Genomic DNA, 22,003 nt, shown 5'->3' with positions numbered 1-22,003 from the left:
GTTATCTTTAGCGGAATTCCTAGCTAAGTCAATCATAATTGGAGGAATTCCTACCTAACACATGCTACGAATTGGCTTAGACTTCTGAAAGGGTATCTGTAGAGGAATTCCGGGCTAACTCAAGCTGAATGTCTGTGAGATCAATGATTGCGAAAGGGTATCTTTAGCGACACTAATTAGTCGCCCCGTTGCTATGCCTAAACGTAATCCTAGCCACAATTAGCCGCACGAAATGATGTGGAATTAATCCAGCGAACACACACAAGAGACGACTCATGATACTAAAGGGGAAGGGGTATCTGGTAATTAAGTCATTTGCTTGCCAGCAAATATTGCTGTTGAAATGATCCACTCGCGTTGCAGCTAATCTGACTGCACGCTGCACGCTCTTGAATCCCTCCCCTGGCTGCGGCTGGCTGCGCAACTGGCATTCTGGTATGTGGTATCTGCCACAAATAATAAACCAAAATGATTAAAATCCTAGCCATAGTCAAAGGGTTGAGCAAGTTTCGCTGTGCTCGTCGCGATTGCATGTCGTCCAATAAAACGAATTTAGCAAATTACGAGCTCATCCAGTTTCAGCTGTAGCTATGCGGCTCCACAGCTCTACCTCCAGCTTGAGCTCGAGAGCTCCATGTTACTGCTGAGCCTCATTATACCCTAACAGTGGGGTATCCATATTTGAGCACTAGGTATGCAGTTACTCGAATCGAGCTATCAGTAAAGCTGTTTAGATAAAAATTCTTTCTGTTATCGAATTTAAATATATCTAAGTCTGATCGGATCGCGTTATAAGCTCAGGAATAATGGGTCAAAAATTAAGCTCAATTACCCAAAGGTCTGCCTTTTTTTAGTCAGGCTCCTCGATTAAATCTTCTCTAGCCTTTGTATATAGGCTAAAACTGTAGTATTTATTGTTTTATAATATGCTCTATATATTTTGAATTTGAAACACATTTAACGCTTTGTCTGGCTGTCAATCCTTTGACTGTTGCCCTGGGCTTGTTAGGGTATTTATTGGGCGTTATGCCCTAGTTGGGTTGTGCTTTCTGGTTTTATGAATCGAATCAGTCAAAGTGAAGGAACTGGCTGCAGAAACATTCCTGCGCTCGTCGCTCGCAGTTTGTTGTTGTCTATTTAAAACAACAACAGAAATGCTTTTGCCAAGGGTCAGTCAACAGTTTTGTTGTTGTTGTCATTGTCGGCTGCGCTTGCTGATCATCAGACAGGCGAAGCAACAAGCGAGAGCCGCAGCAACTGCGCCTAGTCTTGTCCAGCTTCAGTCAGTTCGTCAGAGTCTGCTGCTGCAAAAAAAGTAGCTAGCAACAACAACACATTTTGTTGTTGTCGCTTTTTTTTTGCTGCCTGCTCCAATCCTGACTTTATTTAGGCCCCAGCAGCGGGCAGCGTCCAAGTCCAACTCCAAGTCCAAGTCCAAGTTTAAGAGCGCGACCGCGAAAGCGATCCAAGACTAACAACAACGTCACGAATTGTCTGTCCCGTCGGTACGTCCCTGCCTGTCCGGCTGTCCGTCTGTCGGTCTGTCCGCGCTGTCCAGTCTTGACTGTCGCTCTACAATTCTTCTACCTCGCCATGTGGAGGTGCTGCGCTCTGTTCTCATCGCTGTTCGCGGTGGTTGCTCGCGTTGGTTGGGTTTCTTTTATTTTTCCTCTGTTCTGGCGGGGTTTTTCGTTTTTATTGTTTGCCGACAATCAGCGCAAGATAAAAATTGGTACATGACAGCGGATCGCGTTTGTATAAATGGCAAACACTGACGCTACTGTCAACTCAAGTGTGCTTCCAGCGCTAAAAAGCTAAGGCTAAACCCAAATCTAGAGAGGCTCAGGCGAGCAGGCGAGTGCTTAGCGCAGTACGAGAAGCTGCAACTCTGCAGCTGGAGGTGGAGGACCTGCTCCTCGGTCGGGCCGGAACTGAGCGGCTAGTAACGCACCCCTCCTACACAACCTGCTCTCCTCCCGCCCTGCTTTCTGGCATCAGACGGAACAAGCAATTGTTGTCATCATTGATTGTCAATAAGCATAAATTTGCACCAGAGGGGGCCCCCAAGTACAGGCTTTTCAGACCAGCTCCGAGGCCTCAGACCTTATAAGCCAGCTCGCTGAAGTAGCAAAAAAGTAGGGCCTATCCTTTTTGTGCGTATGCGTTAAACACACACAGTCACTCACTCACAGCCAGCTACAAGCCCTATTTATAGCCGCAGCGGAGGGTTTTTGCCGGATTGTCGCTGCGTAGGATGTTGTCGACTTGTAGTTGGACTCGCAATCGTCGCAGTCGCATTAGTTCGCGTTGTTATTGAGGAAATTAAGTATTTCAATGTTGTCCTTGCGTTGAGATCTGGCCCGCAGATAAGATGTCGCACTGCATTGACCCAAGGCAAACCACCTTTTACCTTTTGTCTTAAACCAAATCCGTTTAGACTCAGCTTGTTGTCGACTTGGTACGCACTCAAAAATTGTTTTGACGATTTAATTTCGTTTCTATTCGAAAGCACGGATAGAAACAGGCTAAATGTGGGTTAGGGCTAAGTCTCTAGATGTATTAGGAGCTATATTCCGTCGTACAGGCAGGCAGTCTTAATAGGAATTCCTTCTAGAGTTTTCGGTTTTTAGGGAATTCTGTTTTATAACAAATACGCTACAGAATATATCGTGTCATTCAGTTAAATTAAGAGAGCCCTCAGTATTGGTTGGATTCTTTTAGAGATGAGCGCTTCAAGGGATCAAGTTTCTATTAATCGATCGATTTTTGGACTGTTTTGGACTCTAACTAGCCTTGACTTATATAACAACGAACGGTATAGTGGAATATACTTTCGAAAACTTACCCCACAGTTGTAATCAGACCACTTTTGCTGTCGATGGCAAACTGCCATTGCGTCTCATTGGCCAGGGAGTAGACCAGTCTGGAGTTGACACCTAGATCCGCATCGCTGGCCTTAATGCTCAACACGCTGCTGCCAATGGCTGCGTCCTCCGGCACACTGGCCACATACTTGGATAGCTCAAAGCGCGGCTCATTGTCATTCTGGTCCTCGACAAAAACACTGATATTGCAATGACCCTGTTGCGTGATGGGCTGACCCCGGTCCGAGGCCTGCAGCTGCAGCGTGTAGCGAGCGTGTTGTTCACGATCCAAGGATCGGGCGCTCAGCTCTCCCGTGCGTGCATCAATGCTGAACTTGTTGCCCAGATTCCCGCCTGTGCGGAAGAGAGAGAACAGAAGAACTCGGCTTAGATCTATGTCAAATATGAGATTTACCGTCAAGCAAAACATACCAATTATGCTATAAACGATCTCCGCATTGGCGCCCTCGTCCAAATCGCTGGCCACCACCGTGTGAATGACGGAGGATTCGCTGTTCTCCGGCACGGATAGACCGTAGCACGCGCCGGGTCGGAACTCGGGCGCATTGTCATTGACATCGCCAATGGTGATGATCAGCGTGGCCACATCGAAGTGTTGTCCACTTGCCGGCTCCGAGTTGCTCTCCGATGAGCGTTGTTTGCGTATTGCGCTTGTGGTCGTGGCAGCCATGCGATTGGCATCCCGCACATATATGGGAAGTGTGTACTGGGACTGGGTCTCACGATCGAACTGGCCGCGTGTCGTCACAATGCCGCGTTGCCAATCCACATGGAAATGATCAGCGGCCACCCCAGTTGGTATTTCGTAGCTGAGATTTGCTGTTAATGCGAAAGTGAGATGAGAGATTAGAGTTGGGAGTTAATGAGAAAGCAAAGTGTGTATTTACTTATATTCAAGTTAAATTTAAGTTCCTAAACTCAGAACTAGAGGTTTTATTTTTCCTACTCGGGAGTTCGGTAAATCAATCTCATTGTTGAATTTGTGAAGCTTCAATTTGAATCTTGAATACAGACGGACTGATGGACATGGTTAGATGGACTCGACTTGACTTTCTGATTAAGATCGGGGCTTTGAGGGGTCGTGGCTTGTTTCTCCTGCTACTTATTTTAATTAGGTTCTTGACTACATACCGTTGTCCGCTCCATGGAAGGCTTTGGCGGCCACCTGCAGCACAAAGCTGCCGCTGGGCACGTTCTCCAGGACTGTTGCCTGGTAAACGGCCTGCAGAAATCTGGGCGGATTGCTGTGGCTGCCCTGCACGAGCAGCTGTAGGCTGAGCGTTGTCTGCTGGGCTGTGGGCGCGCCATGATCGCTGGCACGTATCGTCAGCATAAATCGGCCGGTCTTGTCCAGCTGCTCGGAGGCCGGCGGCAGCGTCTTGGCCAGCTCAATAATGCCCGACTGTGGCTTGATGCGAAAGCGTCCCTCGCCATTGCCGCTGACAATATCGTAGCTAATGCGTCCGTTCTCGCCGGCATCGCGATCCACGGCCACAATGTGGGTGACCAGTTCGCCAATGCGCGTGGCATCGCTTACATACATTGTGGCTGCACCACCTGCACTTATGCTGGGCACCACAAACTGTGGTGCATTGTCGTTGGCATCCAGTATGCGCAGCCGCACCGTGACCGAGGTCTGCAGGCGTTCTGTGACGTTCGAGGATTGATCCAGAGCCTGCACAATGAGCAGATACTCCTGCAGCGATTCATAGTCCAGAGGCGCCTGCAAGCTCAGCGAGCCCGTGAGCGAGTCCAGGGCAAATAGTGGGCTGACCTGCTCCAAGCTCTCGTTTAGCTGCGGCGTATAGCGCAGCAGACGATATTGCAGCTCCCCGTTGGTGCCGGAGTCGGCATCGGTGGCTGTAAAGTTGTGCAGAATGGCGCCAACTGGTAGCGATTCGCTAACCTCCAGTTCAATGGGATCTTTGGGCCAGCGGGGCGCATTATCGTTCACATCGGCTACCTCGATCTTGACGGTTATGGCGCTGCTCTGCGGATTATTGCTGGCCGAGGTGTCCAGGGCGCGTATCTCCAGGCGAAATTCCGACTGCAGCTCACGATCCAGCTGACGGGCCACTACGAGATTGCCCGTATTCCTGTCTATGTCAAAGGCACCCTCAATTAGATCCTTGCTCAGCGGATTCAGCGTGTATGTGACGCACAGCTGGTCACCCAGCTCGTCCAGGCTGTTGCCATTAACTGGCGGCAGTTCCGCACTGCGCTCATTGGGACTAATCGAGCCCACCACATGACCAACGACCGCATCCTCGCGTACCTGCAAAGAGGCAAAAAAAAAAATACAAAAAAAAAGTAAAAAAGGAGTAAATAAATGCGGCAAAGGCAATTATAGATTATTTGCTGTTTGTGGAGGTATTAAGAGAGGGGCTCTCCACAGTTCTCAGGCTCGACGCTCTACTTGGTCGCCTCTGCTGCTCCTACTGCTGTTGTTTTTGTTGCTTTTGTTGTTGTTGCTGGTTGTCGTCTGGTCCGGGGTATCTTAATCTCAACAACAGTGTTGAAAATCCAATCTTAAAGCAATAATTCATACTTCAAGATTACGAAGGCAGCAAACATTTAAAAATTTCATTCCACCAAAAAACAACGTTGTCTGCTGCTTGCCCCGCTCTCTCTGCTCTGAGCTGCCTATACCCAGGCCCAGCTGAGCGGGGAGAGGTGCGAGGTGCTGAGCTGGCAACCACCAGCCAGCCAAGTCCGTGGCATTGGCCATGGCCCAGACACAGGCATTGGCAATGGCATTAAAAAGAAATTATGCATTCCGACCAAAGTTGCCGGCCCCGAAAAATCACTGAAGAAAAATGTGAGTCGAATTGAGTGTGGGGAGGGGACAAAAAAAGGGGGGAGAGGGTCCGTGTGTGGTGGTGCAGCGCATATAAGAATTTAATATGCAAAACCGCAAAAACCGTTTCGCAGCATATGAAAAAAAAAAAAAAAAACACAAGCAAAGGTTTTGCGTTCTTTTTGGCTCTTCTGCAGGGCTCAGTGCGGAGTGTGTGTGTGTGTGTGCATCGTTTTCTTTTTCTTTTTTTTTTCATAATATACATTGAAAATATTGTTTGGGTCGCCAAAATGGAGACACAAAAATGACAGTCACGAGATTTATGCCGCAGCCAAGATTACGCAGCAAGCAGGTCTGGACTGGAGCTGCGGCTGGTGGTGCAACTGCTCCTGCTCCTGCTGCTGTTGGTGGTGGCTTTTGGTTTGCTAACGACTACTGCGCCGGCTGACTACCAAATTATGCACGGGCATATTGCCACAAAAATGGACACTGCCAAAATGGCGAATGATTTGTTGTGTACTTTTATAGCTGACTGCATTTACGGAGGAGGCTGCAGGGCGGTTGCCTCATTGGAAATTGCTTAATTACAACGACGCATATTTGGAGGTGAGTGGGGCTCGGCGAGATTTATTTGTGAGCCGCCAAACGGAGCCAGGTCCAACGCCAACGCATAAGAACAAAGCGAGAAGAATGCAGATGCAGTTGAGGACAAAGCGAGTGGAATCAAAGGCAGCCGCCAACGAAACGCAACGAAATGTGTCAATTTTAATTGTTGCCGCAGCGGATTTAAAAGGCAAACCGCGGCAGAAAAGCCAGACTGAGAGAGAAAAAGAGAGAGACAGAGAGCGTGAGCGAGACGGAGAGAACGAGAGAGGGCGAGGCAATTAAATGCATGTCAAAGCGTCGCAGCCATCAGTGCCTCGGCTGGCTTTTCGTCCTCGTCCACACACAGAGTGTGTTGGAAATGATCAACAGAGCAGAGTGGGAAGTGGGAGGAGGAGCGGGAGGAGGATGTGATGGAGTGGTCACAGGAGTAGTCCGAGCCTGAGCAATGGGAATGCTTTTGGTGCCGGATTGCGGATAGGCATGTGTTGTATGCAATAATGTGCGGGGTATGCAAAACATGTGCGAATCGAACGTGATAAAAATGTTAAAAGTCGCAGCATTTTTAACTGCGACGCGCTGCAACATGCCGAAATCTAAACAGCCAGAAAAGTTACTAAAGAGCACCGACTGTTTAATACACTCGCTGACATAATCATTAAATGGACCGACATAATGTAAGCTGTCAAGTTTTGCTAAAGTGGCATTATTGCGAGCTTTTTTCAAATAGGCGGTCCTACGTGGATATACGGGATCTACACGACTTTCTGTTTGGACAGATATAAATTTAAGTGAATCCAAAAAGTCTACTTCAGTGCTTTATAAGTTAGATATTGCATTCATAATACTCTCTGATAGGGTATAACAGTTACGAATCGCAGTTAATGGAAAAGGGCCAAGGCCAAGGGGAGAGTGGTGGAGGGGGAAGGGATTGCAGTCACAGTCACAGTTCACAGAGTGACAATTACGCGTGCGCCATGAACAACGACAGGCAACGAAGATGTTGCTGCTCCTTAACCCGCCCCCGCCCCTCAAACCACCTGGCCAACACTGTGCATGCAAATCGGGAAGCGTTTGCCGCATTGGCACCCGCGCTGACCACCCTGTGCCGTCCGAGCTGCTGTGATGTCTGTTTTCCCGAGGCTGTCGCTGGCAGCTGGGGAATCGTGTTCTTGGCCATTGTCACGTGACGCCCGATGCAACAAATCATCCGCACAAAAGGCAGGCGACAAACGCGCTGATCACGACTGGCGAAGAAAAGAAGAAGAAAACGAGAAGCAGGAAATCAAACGAGAAACGTTGAACGCGTCGCGTCGTGTAAAACTAGAAGCGTCAAATAGACAAAAGTTTTCCTGGAACCAACTGGAAAGAAGAGTAGAGGGATCTGCCACGTCTGCCACGTCTTGCTGCTTGTCGCCTTGCGGCCCGGGCAAATGACCCGCCCATAAATCTCTCACTCACCCTGAAGACCAGGCTGGAGCTGGTGAACGTTGGCCGATTGTCATTCAGATCGAGCACCTCGACGCGCAGCATTCGCAGCGTCTGTTTGGGCGGATTGCCGCCATCGGTGGCGGCCACCGCCAGGCGGTAGATGCTGCGCTCCTCGTGGTCGAGCATGACGCGTGTGCGAATCAGGCCCGTGTTGGCATCAATGCTGAACAGGCCGTGGCCATCCGAGTCACGACCCTTCAGCAGCGAATAGTTGATGGATGCATTCTGGCCGTGATCGCGATCAATGGCGCGTATGCGCACCACCTCAGTGCCCGGTGGCTGCTCCTCGCGCACGCTAACCACATCCTCCTGCGGATCGGCTATCTCCGGCGCATTGTCATTCACGTCTGTCACATGGACACGCACCGGTGCCCGTGCACTGCGCGTCGGTGTGCCCTGATCCCGTGCCTCCACCATCAGATCGTATAGTTCGCGCATTTCCCGATCCAGCGGCTCGCGTGTGCTTATCTCGCCTGTAATTGAAGGGAGGCAAAGAGAAGGATTTTCGTAATTAATCAAGTGTCAATAAGTTAGAGTTCTCTAGTACGCAGTCCTCGACTAGGAGATACCCTTAACTCGGCGAAGTGCTGAGGTTAAAAGCCTTTCTTCTTATATACATAGACAAAAACACATGTACACACACACACACAAGCTCTTTGTACATCAACTGCGCTTCTTCTTCCCTTGGTCTCGCTCTATGTATAGGAAATGCACTCTTGATTAATTTCGGTGCTCATTGTCCGATCTTTATGGAATTTTCTGGGTTGAAATGTTGGTTATGAAAGTATGTGCATATCAAAGCGCAAGGCTCTTTATTTGAAAATGAGGATTTTCTGTATTGGGTAGAAATGTAAGAAGGTACCCAAAGTGTAATCCGTATTTAATATGCGAGCAGCTACATAAAGAGTTTGGTGGATAAAACTCTTATAATTTTCGAGTTATGTTTAAAAACCATGTATAGAAATCGATATTTATCGATAATATGAAAATGGAAGGATATATCAAATGATAAGCTCGTTTTCCTATTGGTGTAGGAGAATAAATATATTAAATTTCAAGCCTCTAGCCTTTGTAGTTTCCGAGATCAACGCGTCCACACAAAAGCAAGGAGTACATGGATATGGTTGGATAGAGTTCATCATGCTGAGCAAGAAATATGAAAGGCGGGTGGGAGGTGTCTATTTGAGTACCCTCGTTTTTCCTAGACACTCATGGCTCTCAACAGCAGCAAGGGAGAGAGAAGGAGCGAGAGAGAGAGAGGCAGCGAGAGCTACCGCTAACAATTGTTGATTAGTTTGGAAAATGTAGCTCGTAACTGGGTCGCAGATGATTAATGCCAAAGTGTTGGCTGGTCGTTGTGCTGGTGGTGCCTCCGCCTGTTGCCATCAAAATGTCATGCCTGGCAGCGTGGCGGCCAAAAGAAAATCATGTCAGGGAAAACGAGTTTGCCGGAGCCTCTGTTTTGGCTGCTGCTGCTGCCAGGATTAGCTGCACGCGATTTCCATATTTAATTTAAATGAAGCGAGACTCTGGCGCTGGCACAGACTGTGGCTCCTTTGCCAGCAAGGCCCCTAAAGCGGACACGCACACACACACACACACACAGTCCAACACACACTCGGCCACAGTGGCCGGCAAAATGTCAACCCAATGATATTCCATTGACGGATGAGCTGACAGCGTTAAAACTGTTGTTGCTCAAACACTAATGGTCATGCGCTACTCCCGGCCTGCAGCCAGAGCAGCCAGATAGTTGCCCGCCGGCTGCCGGCTGCCCCATCTAGCCATATCTCAAACAGATCGCATTTTATCGCTTGCCCCATCGTCAGAGAGCAGAGCGAGAACAGGTTTCCGTTTGCTCGTGCGCGTTTGATCTATGGGCGACGTGGGCAATGCCAAGGAGCAGTGCAGAAGCGACAGCCAAGTGGAGCAGTAATGAATGACCATGGGTCATGGCTGCTGGCTTGACAGTGGCTTCTCCTTGCCTTGGACTCGCAGAGACTGAGACTCGGACACGAACTCTAACTGAGCTGAGCTCAGCCTAGCTGAGTGGAGCTGAGCTGAGTGAGTTGTTCGACTGGGACATTTGCTTGGATTGGCGGCTACCGCGCCGCGACACTAATTTATGGCAAGAGGATGCATCGACTCACCTGTGACGGGATGCACCTGAAAGCTGGAATTCGCTGGCAGCAGGCTGTAGCGTATGGCCGCATTCTCGCCCAGATCCGCGTCGCTGGCACTGACAACGCCCACAACAGCGCCGCGTCGCAGATTCTCCTCAATCCGGAACTCGTAGCTCTCCCGCTGAAACCTCGGATCATTATCGTTCGCGTCCAACACACGGACGAGCACACGAGCTCGCGCATGTGCCGCCGGTGTGCCATTGTCGGTGGCCAGAACGGTTAGCTCATAGCGATCGCGGCTCTCTCTGTCGAGAGCGGCGCGCAAATAAATCCAGCCGGAGTTGGGAAAGATGCCAAAATGCTGGGCAAGATCGGCATCCGGGCCGCCGCCGCCAACGCTCGCCAGGCTTTGGCTGGCATTGTCCGCGCCCGCATCCACAATGCGGTAGGTGATGCGCGCATTGTTGCCCGTGTCCAGATCGCTGGCATTCACCTGGATGATCTGGAAACAAAGAGAGTTAAGAGTTAAGTGTTAATTTTAAACAGTCAGATAAACAGTAGAGAGAGAGAGAGAGAGAGTGAGGGAGAGGGGGACTGACAGCGAGAGGAGGCAACGATCTACATGCCAAACACGGCTGGCGGTCATCAATCATCCGCTGAAGCGGCGGCATTGGAATCTCTGATGCATGTCTGCGTAAATCTCTAGAGGAATCCCTAGAACTGCTGCAACTCGTTTCAGCCTCGTGATGCCAAAAGATATAAAGTGATTTTATGATCAAAACTAGTTCAGCGCGAGGCGCGAGGCAACAGGCCGCATTCAACATGCAACACAGGCTGCCAGTTGCTGTCCAGAGCATGGACGTGGCTGCAACAGCCGCATCTTCTCTGGGGTGTTGAGATATTTTAAAAAAGATATGAAGCCTGCCTGACAAAAGCGTGACTTTTACGGGCTGTTAATCAAATTTATGTTGCGCATTTAGTTTGCATTACAAAAATTTATTTTTCAATAAAACTTCAGGCAGCCAAACGTGGCCCGTTGGCCAGCCAATGTTGGTGGGCGAGCGGCGGGTTGTAGAGTCCGGAGTAAATGCACTTAGAAAAATAATAGATACAACTATAAAAATATTCTTTTCGAATCATGGAAAACAATTTACGATCAGATATGGAAAATTTTTGAGACAAAAATATTATTATTATAATGTAATATTGTAAAATTTTTCAATAATTGGTTGCAATTTGATGTCAAAAATTGCCATTTATTTTAAAAATTGGAATTCCTTTACCCGAGTTATAGACTTTTTAATTTTTTGAAAATAACAAAACTGAATTTGTCGGTAATTTTGAGTATATCAATTCTATAATCAGAATTTAACCAGATTAACAGATTTCCTTTTAAGATAATTTACAAATATATTACTTTGCCTATTCAATTTTCTGCTTAAAAGAAGCTTGTCAACTTGTGTACTCTTTTCTATGATTCTACTATACATATTTTTTTTGAGTGTAATCTTACCTGTGCATTGATGGCTCGCGATTCGGACACATTCACCGCATACTCGTCGCGTTCAAAGACGGGCGGATTGTCGTTGACGTCCTGGACATCGACGAGTATCGTGAGATCCGCAGAGAGAGGCGGCAATCCGGCATCGGTGGCCGTCACTATTAACGAGTGCCGCTGCGCCGTCTCATAGTCAAGATGTCGCGATAGCACCAGGTGGCCCGAGCGTGCATCGATAGCGAAAAGCGGCGCGGAGCCGGCTGCCAGCGCCTTGCCATGCTGCTGGGTGGCATTGCCCTTGAGGCTGTAGGTCACCTGGCCGCTGCTGCCCGAGTCCTTGTCATGGGCATGGGCCGCGAACAGCGGTGCGCCCAGCTCGGCATTCTCGGGCACCGATATGCGCACCATGCTCGTCTCGAACTCGGGCGCATTATCATTGACATCCTCCACCTCGATGTTCACCTGCGTGTGCCCGTAGACGGGCGGCTCCCCGCTCGTCGCCTGTATGTTGAGCAGAACCTGCGCCTTCGCCTCATGGTCCAGCGGATGGGCAATCCGTATATTGCCCGAGGCGGGCTCAATGCTAAAGTAACCATCCGGATCGCCCGAGTATATAGAGTAGCGCACCGGACTGCGTTGAGCTGTAAAAATACAGAGAGAGAGAGAGACAGAAAGATGAGCAAAAGACACAAATTGACGGAGAAGAATGTCAAAAGGGGGCGCGGGGTTAAAGGGTTGCCCAAAAGGTGCCTCATTAAAGGCAATTCAAATGCCAGCGATGCAAACAAAGGACTCGCAATGAGTTTGCAGATGGAACAATAGAACGAAAGAATGAACGAGCGCTCAGTCTGCTTTCAGATTGACACATGTTGAAGAGAGGAAGGGGGGTAGGGGGTGCTGATGGTGTAGCAAGGGGCAGCAATGAAAGGAAGTGCACAGCGAAAGCAGCAAATTAAAGCTCAAAATTCATTTTGCATAGCCCGGGCACACAAAAATAAAAAAAAGACTCCCAACTTCAGCTAAACCTCTTCTCTCTCCACTGCCCCTGCCACTTGATCGCCGGTTCCCCTCCCGCCCGCCTCCCTGCAACCGGTAGACAGGCACTCGAGCTCGTGTCTTGGCCTTTTGTATCAACGAGCGAGCGAGCGCTGACGAGGACGTGGAATATTGTTGATGGGTGCAGATTTCTGCCGAAATTTGCGTTTGAAGTGTTTTGCTTTGGCTTTGTTGTGCCAGTAAGACCCCCACTCTGTCTGCCCCCTCTCCTGATCATTCCTCTGACTGTGCCTCTCCCTCTCTCTCTCTCTATCTCTCTCTCTCTCCCTGTGCCTGTCTCTGTTGGCCAGTGGCCCATTTTGTTGCAAGCAAGCGCTTTTTGCTTGTACAAATTTTATTTTAATTTTCTTGGCTTGTTATACGCTTCATAAAAAGTATGACCGTTTTTGCATGCCGTGTGCAACAGTCTTGCGCTTCATTTGGTAAAAAGAAAAACTAAAAATATTGTATCATTCATCTGTAACATATCGCTACGAACTGATGTTCAGATATAAAACATCGTTGGGTTGTTCTAGATTAATATTTGTTTTTTCCTCAACTCAGCAATTTATAGGCTCTTTACCTGTTAAATATCTAATAATTTTATAAAACTCGGACTAATACATTATATATGCACAATAGCAACAATCTAAACTATATTTTAATTACTTTTATAACTTAAAATCTTTTGTAGATTCGAGCATGGTGTATAAAATTTGGCTATATTATAAAACTACTAAAAAATGGGTCGGATTTCGGGTAAGTGCGAAAAATAACCTTTACCTTATCTAGTCTGTTTTAACCTAAGCTACTTAGTCTGAAATATTTCATTCAATTCGGGAAATGGGTACTGAAGTTGTGATACTCAAAAGAGTTCGCGTCTTCAAAGTTAACTACACAATATATAATTTAATGTTGCTCCCAGATTGACTAAGGCTTGAATGACGTCTAATTAAATTCTCAGCAAATCAAAGTAAGGGTATTTAATACTCGCTGTATCTAACGTAGGCTGTTTCTGGTTTGCTTCTTTTATTATTTTTTTTGGCTCAAACATTGGACCATTCAACCGTTGGACCATTCGATCGTCCGTCCGTTCCATTGTCCGTCCGTCTGTCCATCATATGCGCATATTTTGGTTTCCAGCTCAGTGAACTAATGAATGCAATCCAATACAAAGACGTCGCGATGCTGGCCGCCAACTTAGGTAGCCACGGTCAGAACCAGCGCTCGCTCTCTACATACATGCACATATTTTTGGACAAACAGATGAGTCTGCTGCACTCCAGGTTGGGTTTTCGGTTGGGGTTTGGCTATACAACTCACCCGTGTCACTGCTGGTGGCTATCACGGAGCCGACGACTGTGCCGCGTGGCACATCCTCCTTCACGTAGTAGTTGTAGCGGGCCTTCTCGAAGATCGGCGGCCGTTGCTGCGCATCGATGATGCTGAGGAAGACGACAGCATCGGTGCTGGTGCGCAGGCCGCCGCCGTCTGTGGCCGAGATGTTGAGCATGTGCATCGCCTGGGTGCGCACCGAGAGCATGTCCGGTCGTATGACGAAGATCTCGCCGCTGGCGCGATCGATGCGAAAGATGCCCGCCTCGTTGCCGGCCACAATGCGATACGACACCTGGCCAAAGCTGCCCGCATCCGGATCCGTGGCCACCACGGCTACAATGGGCATGGGCGTGCCGCTGGCCTGTGCCGGTCCAGACTCACGCAGCGACACATTATATTCGCGTGGATAGAACACGGGCCGGTTATCGTTGACGTCCGTCAGCTGCAGCTTGATCATGGCCGTGGTGCTCAGGCCGCCGCGATCGGTGGCCAGCACGGGAAACTCGTAGCTGTTGCGGCGCTCGTAGTCCAGTTCGCCGGCAATGCAAATCTCACCCGAGGCGGAACGCACCTCGAACTCGGTCAGATGCTTGAAGCCCTCACCGAGCGTATAGTTGACCATGGCATTGACGCCGCAATCCGGATCGCTGGCCGAGACCTGCAGGCGAAAACAAAAAGGGAACGCGATATTATAATGATTATTATGATGGTTGCGGTGGTTGCGGTGGTGCTTGTGCTGTTGCTGGTGGTGCTGCTGCTGGTTAAACGGTTGCGCTGCCAATTACAAATGAAGTTGTCAAAATCTTAATTTGATTTAAAGGCAGCGCGGCTTAAGCCGCACACAGCTTAACTTAATTTGCAACAGTCAGTGGAGCAATTTGTTCTGGTCATGCTTTGTTCTCCTCCTGCTCGAGCCTCAGGCGGCGGCAGCGTATTAAGCGTATGTCAACTTAAATTTTGGTTTTTATTTATTTATTTTCTTTATATTTTATTTATTTTTTTTTTGGGGCCCGCAAGGGAGCATTGACCTGGCTTTAATGGCTGCCAATTAGCTGGCATTTGCGTAATCAGCATTTACATTTTACAGGCTGCACGCCGCTGGCCTACGCCACCCTAAAAATAGACCCAGCCCCAACAACCAGTAGCACCCAGTGGGTAGGTGGTGTGGGTCGGGAGGGGGACAGTCAAGAGTCAGAGCTCTGGCATTTTGACGCCAACGAACATGGAGCAACAAAAAATCAGCAATTAAAACTGTCATTATTTCACTTTAAATAGTGGAATATACCCTCCCCACCCCCTCTCAGTCAGTTGCAGGGCCAAACAGACGACAACAAGACGAGTGATCCCCGCCAGGCTGCGACTCTGTCCCTGTCTCTGTCTCTGTCTCGGTCTCAGTCTGGGTCTCGAGACTCCCAGACTGATATGCATTTAAAGCGAAACGTGTCCACGTCGCGGCGACTCCTCACGTTCAATTTCTGCGCTAATTACACTTTTTGTAAGCCAAAGGCATCGAACTGCTCGGCTTCGGTTGGGTCCGCCTGGCGAAGATCTGCTTAGATTGCTGCTGGGCTGCCCGACTGCCGGACTGTTGTACTGCTTTACTGCTGGGCTGCTGTGCTGACTAAAGACTTTCATTAAGCTTAGTTGGCAGCCGTTTAAACCCGTTTAACCCGAGCGAAATTGTCGCCAAGCCAAGACGACGATGTCGTCAGAGCCAACAGATTGGCAATTTTATCTGTCAACAACATGGAACTGCTGTTGAGAAACACGGCCCAAAGACAGTTCCCGACGGCGACGGCGGAGTCGCCAGCTGCAAAAACGCCCACACGAATTTCGAGTGGGGATGAGCAGCAGCCAACGCCTGGCCTGGCCTGGCCGGCCCAGACGCCTCGTGGGCTCAGCCTGGGCCACTGATAACTGCCAGCAGCAGCAGCAGCTGCGGACAGCGGCAGCTGCAGTGAAAGGTAAATCAAAACGGAGCATTCGCCAATTGCCAGAAATAACGACAATGAGCCAAATGTAAAACCAGGCAAAGAACAGTTAGCATTACGTTTTGGAAAGGAACAAACACAACATTTGACCAGACATAAGGCAGTTGTTGGTTTTATTAAGCTGATCCTAGCTAATCCTAACCAACATCTTGTTAAACAGTCTGGGTCTGTTAAATTTTGAATTTCAGACATGAACTCAACTGACAGCCGTTTATTCCTATGGGATTTACATGAAAAGGTAGTCAAATATCGATAAAATGATAAATTTGATGAAAACTGGAAAGGTAATGCCGAATGATAAAAATTAACAATATAAATGGGTGAAAATCGGTTGTTGTAAGACTGAAAATTCTTGACATATCGTCAATTAACGCAAGCTGGAAACCGATATTTATCGATAAATAAGAAGCAAGCGCAGTTGTCGATTAGACGAAATGTAATTGAGGTGCGTTCGGTAGAAGTAAATATTTGCTCCGAAGTTCGGGCTTATTTTAAGTTCAATAATCCTCTACGTGAGGCCAATGAAGTCAAACTGAAAATCGATATTTATCATTTTAATTTAAAACGAAATTTAATGTATTCGGTAAAGGAAAACATCCAAACATCCGTATAGAAGATTTGTGAAGAAAGACTAAGATGTTAGACTTAACAATTCTAATTGATGAATGTTATAATATCGTGCTGCAGTCCGATTTTGAATTTGTCAAACCACATAACCCAGATACGGAAACATTTTAATTTGCATTCCTCTTTACGACCGATTGAGCCTTGTCTTGTTGAAAAATATTTTCTATATGCTTGGTTCAGCTAGGGAAAGGCTAACCGAATAAATAAAATAAAATGCATAAATAAAATAAGCTCAGCTCCTCTTTTTGTTCGAAAAGATATATATTCGAATGGGTTTCGAAATGCCACACTCAATGCGTTACGCATTTCGTCACTAAAGTACTTCACAATGCAAGGGCTGAGTTGTGTGATAAAAATCAAGTTCGTTGCTTAAGTCATTCGTTTTGCCTGCAGACAGACGCAGAAATCGAAGCGAAGTTGTCGTCAAAACTTCTCAAGAGTTATTCATCTTTGTCAGCACGCACTTCCTCACACACTCAGGCACAGCACTTGTGGGGTGTGTGCCAGTGTGTGTGGTGTGTGCTTGGTGTGTGCAGCAGCAGCATTCAATAACCAATTATGGCCTAACAAGGCCTCAGTTTCTCGACCTCAGCTGGATCCAGCTACTGCGACCGCTGTTGATGTATGCAAATAAGCTGTCAAAAGTAATTTCATTCAATTACCTTATTTATCGTACGAAACAACCAAAACGAAGGAGAAATTCTGTCATGGCCAAAACCAAACACGAAGCACGGCCAACAACAATGCGGTCGAGCCTCAAACACACACACACACACAGCAACAGCAGTTGGCCAGTTGATTGCCCCGCTTCTCTGGCTAACTGGCGTGTGAGGCTCGAGGTGCTGAGAAACTATCCGAGCAAAGCTCCCCATGCAGCCATCCAGCCAGCCAGCCACATCCTGAGCCATCGGATCGTGGTTTGGCTTGATTAACACCTCGGCCAAGCGACGGGGAGCGGGCTGCGGGCAGAGGGCAGCGGGGATTGCATTTGGGGCTAATAGAAGGTGGCCAAATGTCGGTCGTGTCTCTGCCGTGGATTATCAAGCAGCCAGCGCTTTTGATAAGAGTCGGACATGTCTTGCGGCCCGTGGCTTACTGTAGTTGCACTGTTGCAGCATTGCCATACCTGCCCCTGCCACATACAGCATGTGGCAGTTGCTGGTGCAGTTGTTGTTGTTGTTGTTGTTGTTGTTGTTGTTGTTCTTGGCTAGGCCGAGCAACAACGCAGCCTTGCATATTTTTATGCAATTTCCGGCAGATGTGGATGATTTACCTGCCCCATGAGTGTGCCGCAGCGCGTCTGATGAGAAATGACTACGTGCCACAGAGAAGAGCGCCAAATGAAGTGTGGGGCGTGGAGCGGAGAGCACGAGTGAGGTCTGAAGAGTGCAGAGTGCTGATTGCCAAATACTTTGTGCTTATCCACAACCATTTGAACAACATTCATTCTCAATGTTAAATGTGAGTCGTGTTTTCCTAACGTGACACGTTAGATTAAATAGCAGCTAGCTCTGGTGATGCCGAGAAACATCGATTAATCGGATAAACGAAACAGCTTCGATTTGAGTTGTATTTGATATTTCCAGGTGCTTAGCAAAAACAACGGTTCATGTTTTATCTATCTACCTACACAGATTTATTGTACTACAATATATTTTAAATGCAATTTGTTTGCGTAAATTTCTTTTCCTTTTTTTTTTTAAGTCCTTAAAAGTTTTTGACAATTTCTGAACAATCTAATTGCTTTTTCTTGCATAGAAAAGTATGAAAAGATAGCAAATCAAAAGCTATTTTATTTTACACTTCAGAAAGAAATTTGTATGTGTGTTTATAGCGAAATTCTCAACCTCAACAGGGTTTTATTGAAACCTTCAAATTCTTTTCAGTACATATGTAAAGTTTTAAGCTTTAGTATTAGCATTAAATTTTTCTTTAAATATATTATATGCATAAAATCATGTGCTCGTGTTGCCAAAATATGCCACACGTGCCCATCTCTAATGCTCTTGGCTTAGACTCTCAGCTTTGAGCTCTTTCTGTCTCTTGTCTCTATGGGGCATTAGCATACCGTACTTATGGATCAATCAAGAGTCTCTGGCGACGCTATCGAACCACGCTGTAATCCAATCTTCATGGCACACATTGCAATTGGGGGCAATGAAAGTGTTTGCTTGTCGACTTTTGCTGCTTGTGTGGCTGTGTGGTTGTGTGGTGGTGTTGGTTGGCTAGTGGTGCGCGTGGGTGGTGCCCACTGCCACAGCAGCCATGTTGTGTGCAGAAAGCGTGCAGTTGTATCGATGACTAGAGTTGACCACCAAGCGAATTAGTTTATCAAAAAATATGAGACCTGGGCAAGCTGACTCCGACGCGCCCCGTCCCTTAGCCTTACAGCTTGCAACAAGGGGCATGCCACAGTCGTCGTAGCTGTCTTTGGCTGCGTCGTGTGAAGATTTCGCACAATTACATTGATTAGTCACGGGTCCCCATGCCCGACTCTCCAGTCTTGATATTTCCGCTATGCTCTATGCATTTGCTTGTTCTGCTTCTTCTTCCACAACTGCTTCCTCTTCTTCTTCTTCATCTGCCTCCACATGCCACCTGATTTATGTTGACGCCTTATCAGCGCCTCTCAATATTTATTGCAATTTTTAGAAATTATTTTTTTGAAAAAATTCAACGCGTTCTCGGCACCCTTTAGCCAGGCCGCAAGATTTATATGTGAGCAGATGTGAGGCTTTGATGAGGAGCTCTTCATTCTCTCTCGCTCACACACTCTCCCCTGTGTGTGTGTGTTGGTGTGTGTGGCAACTATTTGCGATTGCAATTTAAAAGTTGAACCACATCCAACATTCACATTCACCGCGTTGTGTTCTTTGTCGCTGCTTTGGTGAGTCGCAAACACCGAAAAGCAATTCTAACAGTTGTTGGCAGCGTCAGTGCACCAGCGCACCGCCGCACCACTGCACCGCCGCACCACCATGCTTGTCGTGTTATTAACAATTTTTAATTTTCCGGTATAGATTTCTGAGCCACAAGTGCGACGATGCGACGTGTCTTGAGCCTTAGTCTCTCGGTGTGTGTGTGCTCCACCTTGTCGCCGGCTGTGGCTGCGGCTGAGGCTGATGCTACGGCTACGGCTGTGGTTGTGACTGTGACTGTGCTTGTGGCATGGCCGGAGACTGGTTGCATCATCAAAATGCATCTAACAAGGTTGTTAGGTGTTAAATAAGTGTGCTTAAAAATTTATCTTGTACATTTTCCTCCATTTGATTTATGTTTTGCGCGCCCCAGCCAAAGAAGTCAAATGAGCTGGCGGTGCCTCGATGCAGTGGTGCGGCGGTGGGGCAGCGTTAGTTTTAATGTTAGTCAGCCATGGAGACGGGCACTTGGTGGCAGGCAGCTGTTGCAGCTGTCTGGCCACGGCCAGGCCACGTTTCAACTTTAAGCCAGTCGCCTTTCGCTCAACGGAAACTTTTGCTTTCGCCGCAAAACAAAACAAAATAAAAAAAAAAAAAACGAAGAAAACTTCCCAGCACCAAGTCCAACTCCATTTCGGACTCATTGGGCGCCCACTGCCATCTATTGATAAATCAAAATTCCAATACATGCGTGCCGAGCAACGGGGCGAGGCGGCGCAAGATTTGCATAGAGCTGCGCCGAGCTGGACATGGGGCTGAACCTGGAGCCTGTGGCTGGACTTGACTGTGACTGCAACAACAACAACAACAACAATAACGATCGCAACGCCAAATGGCCAAAAACATGCGAAGCCCAACTGCCAGACAGGCAACTAAGTATGCAAAAGCTCAGTCAATGCTCAGCCTGGCCAACATCAACAACAACAGCAGCAACAACAACAACAACAACAATAAACATGAAGAGGGGAAAAACCTCAACCTCAGCCACTGCCACTGCCACAACCATCGTCACAACCACCGCGAATGCGTTTCTTGTGTTTGCGCATTGGCTAAAAAATGCTTTTTTGCTGTTCCTCTCGCTTTGTTTTTGTATTTGTTGTTGTTGGCAGTTGCAGCTGCCACCCGCCGTTGTCCGTCCAGACTCCAAAAAAAAAAAAAAAAACAAAAACAAATCTTGGCTTAGATGATGGATCGTTGCATAAACTCGTGAACGTTGCCAGCTCGAATGGAATGTGCACGTCCTCACGTCGCTTAGAAATGTGCGTCGCATCGCAGCTGACCAATAGAGGCAAGGTATCCAAAGTGCTTGCGACAAAGTTCAGGGATTAGATATGCATGGAGCGCATAGAGTAGAGCGCGCGTTCATTTTTACGGCGTGACACGACACAAGACACACAAGTCGTGCGTGCTACGACTTAACACAACTATAAAGGACGATGGGTTCGAAGTGTGAAAATGTTGCGTGTGGTCTAAATTTAATGTGACCTTATAAACTTTGATACAACATAACACTATATACAACACTATCTACAGGAGCCCTCTTCGTGCTTACAACGGAAGACATTCGTGCTCGTGTCTAACCAAGGTCAGAATATCAGCACGAAAACACGACCTCGTAGGAGTTAACATGGCCAGAAGAGGACTAAACCTAGACAGACACGACTTAACTCGTGCTTTAACACGACGTAATTTCATCCAGCACGGCTTTATACGACATAGCGCAATTCACAGGAATTCAGGACTCAACACGGCATGTTCATTTTGGCCTGCATTCGTGTTCGTGAGCTTTGATAATAATTTCAAAAGGGAAATATCATTTATGTATTCATATTAAGCCGTACAACTCTTCTTGTACAAGCCACATTCGTGCTTGCAATTTGTTGTTCGTGCTTGTGTTACATTCCCCGTGCTTGACATTTTTAATTTCTGTCCTAGTTTTGTTCCCCGTGCACATTCCCCGTGCTTTCCCTTTGTTATTCGTGTTCGTGCTCGTTTCAGCTGCTGTCACGGGCTCATCTCTAGAATTAAGCTAGCGCCAATGGAGCACGCTTATCGATGCACAGCCATTTCTCATTAAACTGAAGTTCCTCTCGCGCTCAGAGCTAATTAAGTTGGATGCACGCTTCACGGGCTCTTCAGCTCGTCCTCCAGTGCTCGCATCTTTGCCGGCGCAGCCTACGCAGCGCGTTAATGAAATCAAGAGCGGACGGAAGTGATGTGGTCATGGACAAAATCAGCAACAGAGCTTTAAATGATGCTGCTGCTCCCGCTGCTGCATGCGGGTGCCCAGTGGCTGGCTCTGAGTCAGTGGGAGCAGCAGCCTGGCTGGATGTGTCGTCTGGCTGCCACACAAAACATTCTAATTGGCAGGCAGCGTGGGGCCACAGGCCAAGCAAAAAACCAAAAAATCTGTTTTTGACATGGCGCCCGCTTCTGTTGTTGTTGTTGTTGTTGCGTTTACAACGGGTAGCTCGAAGCCTAGAGTTGAGAGCTCGAAGTTGGGAGTGTTTGCTAACTGGAGCAGCAATTAATCAAACTATTTCAAATGTTGCTTGGACAACATCAATTAAACTGTTGTGGGAAATTAATAAGAAAAGCTTTAGACGAGCCTGAGCGATTACAAGGTACCCTGTAATATAAAGGAGCATGCAAATGGGCATAAAATGAAGGCTTATAATGTATTTATATAAAGTTAAT

The 22,003-nt window shown here is 47.7% G+C and overlaps 1 protein-coding gene across 1 annotated transcript in view; it reads right to left on the bottom strand.

The window, feature by feature from the left end:
• Positions 1 to 22,003, bottom strand: part of LOC115765861 (protein dachsous) — an 84,889-nt gene that overhangs the window by 5,659 nt on the left and 57,227 nt on the right. Inside the window, exons 2-8 of the mRNA XM_030709591.1 lie at positions 13,756 to 14,428; positions 11,413 to 12,038; positions 9,927 to 10,401; positions 7,747 to 8,249; positions 4,017 to 5,160; positions 3,297 to 3,704; positions 2,846 to 3,218 (exon numbers count right to left, since the gene is read on the bottom strand). Of these exons, the coding sequence (XP_030565451.1) occupies positions 2,846 to 3,218; positions 3,297 to 3,704; positions 4,017 to 5,160; positions 7,747 to 8,249; positions 9,927 to 10,401; positions 11,413 to 12,038; positions 13,756 to 14,428 (4,202 nt within the window). The remainder of the gene's footprint in view (positions 1 to 2,845; positions 3,219 to 3,296; positions 3,705 to 4,016; positions 5,161 to 7,746; positions 8,250 to 9,926; positions 10,402 to 11,412; positions 12,039 to 13,755; positions 14,429 to 22,003) is intronic.

This window comes from Drosophila novamexicana, unplaced genomic scaffold, assembly GCF_003285875.2.
Source record: "Drosophila novamexicana strain 15010-1031.04,08,12 unplaced genomic scaffold, DnovRS2.1 tig00001059-arrow-arrow-pilon, whole genome shotgun sequence".
In the NCBI taxonomy this organism is placed as follows: Eukaryota; Metazoa; Arthropoda; class Insecta; order Diptera; family Drosophilidae; genus Drosophila; species Drosophila novamexicana.
Note: the sequence above shows the minus strand (reverse complement) of the source record. Positions and strands in the feature narration are given on the sequence as shown.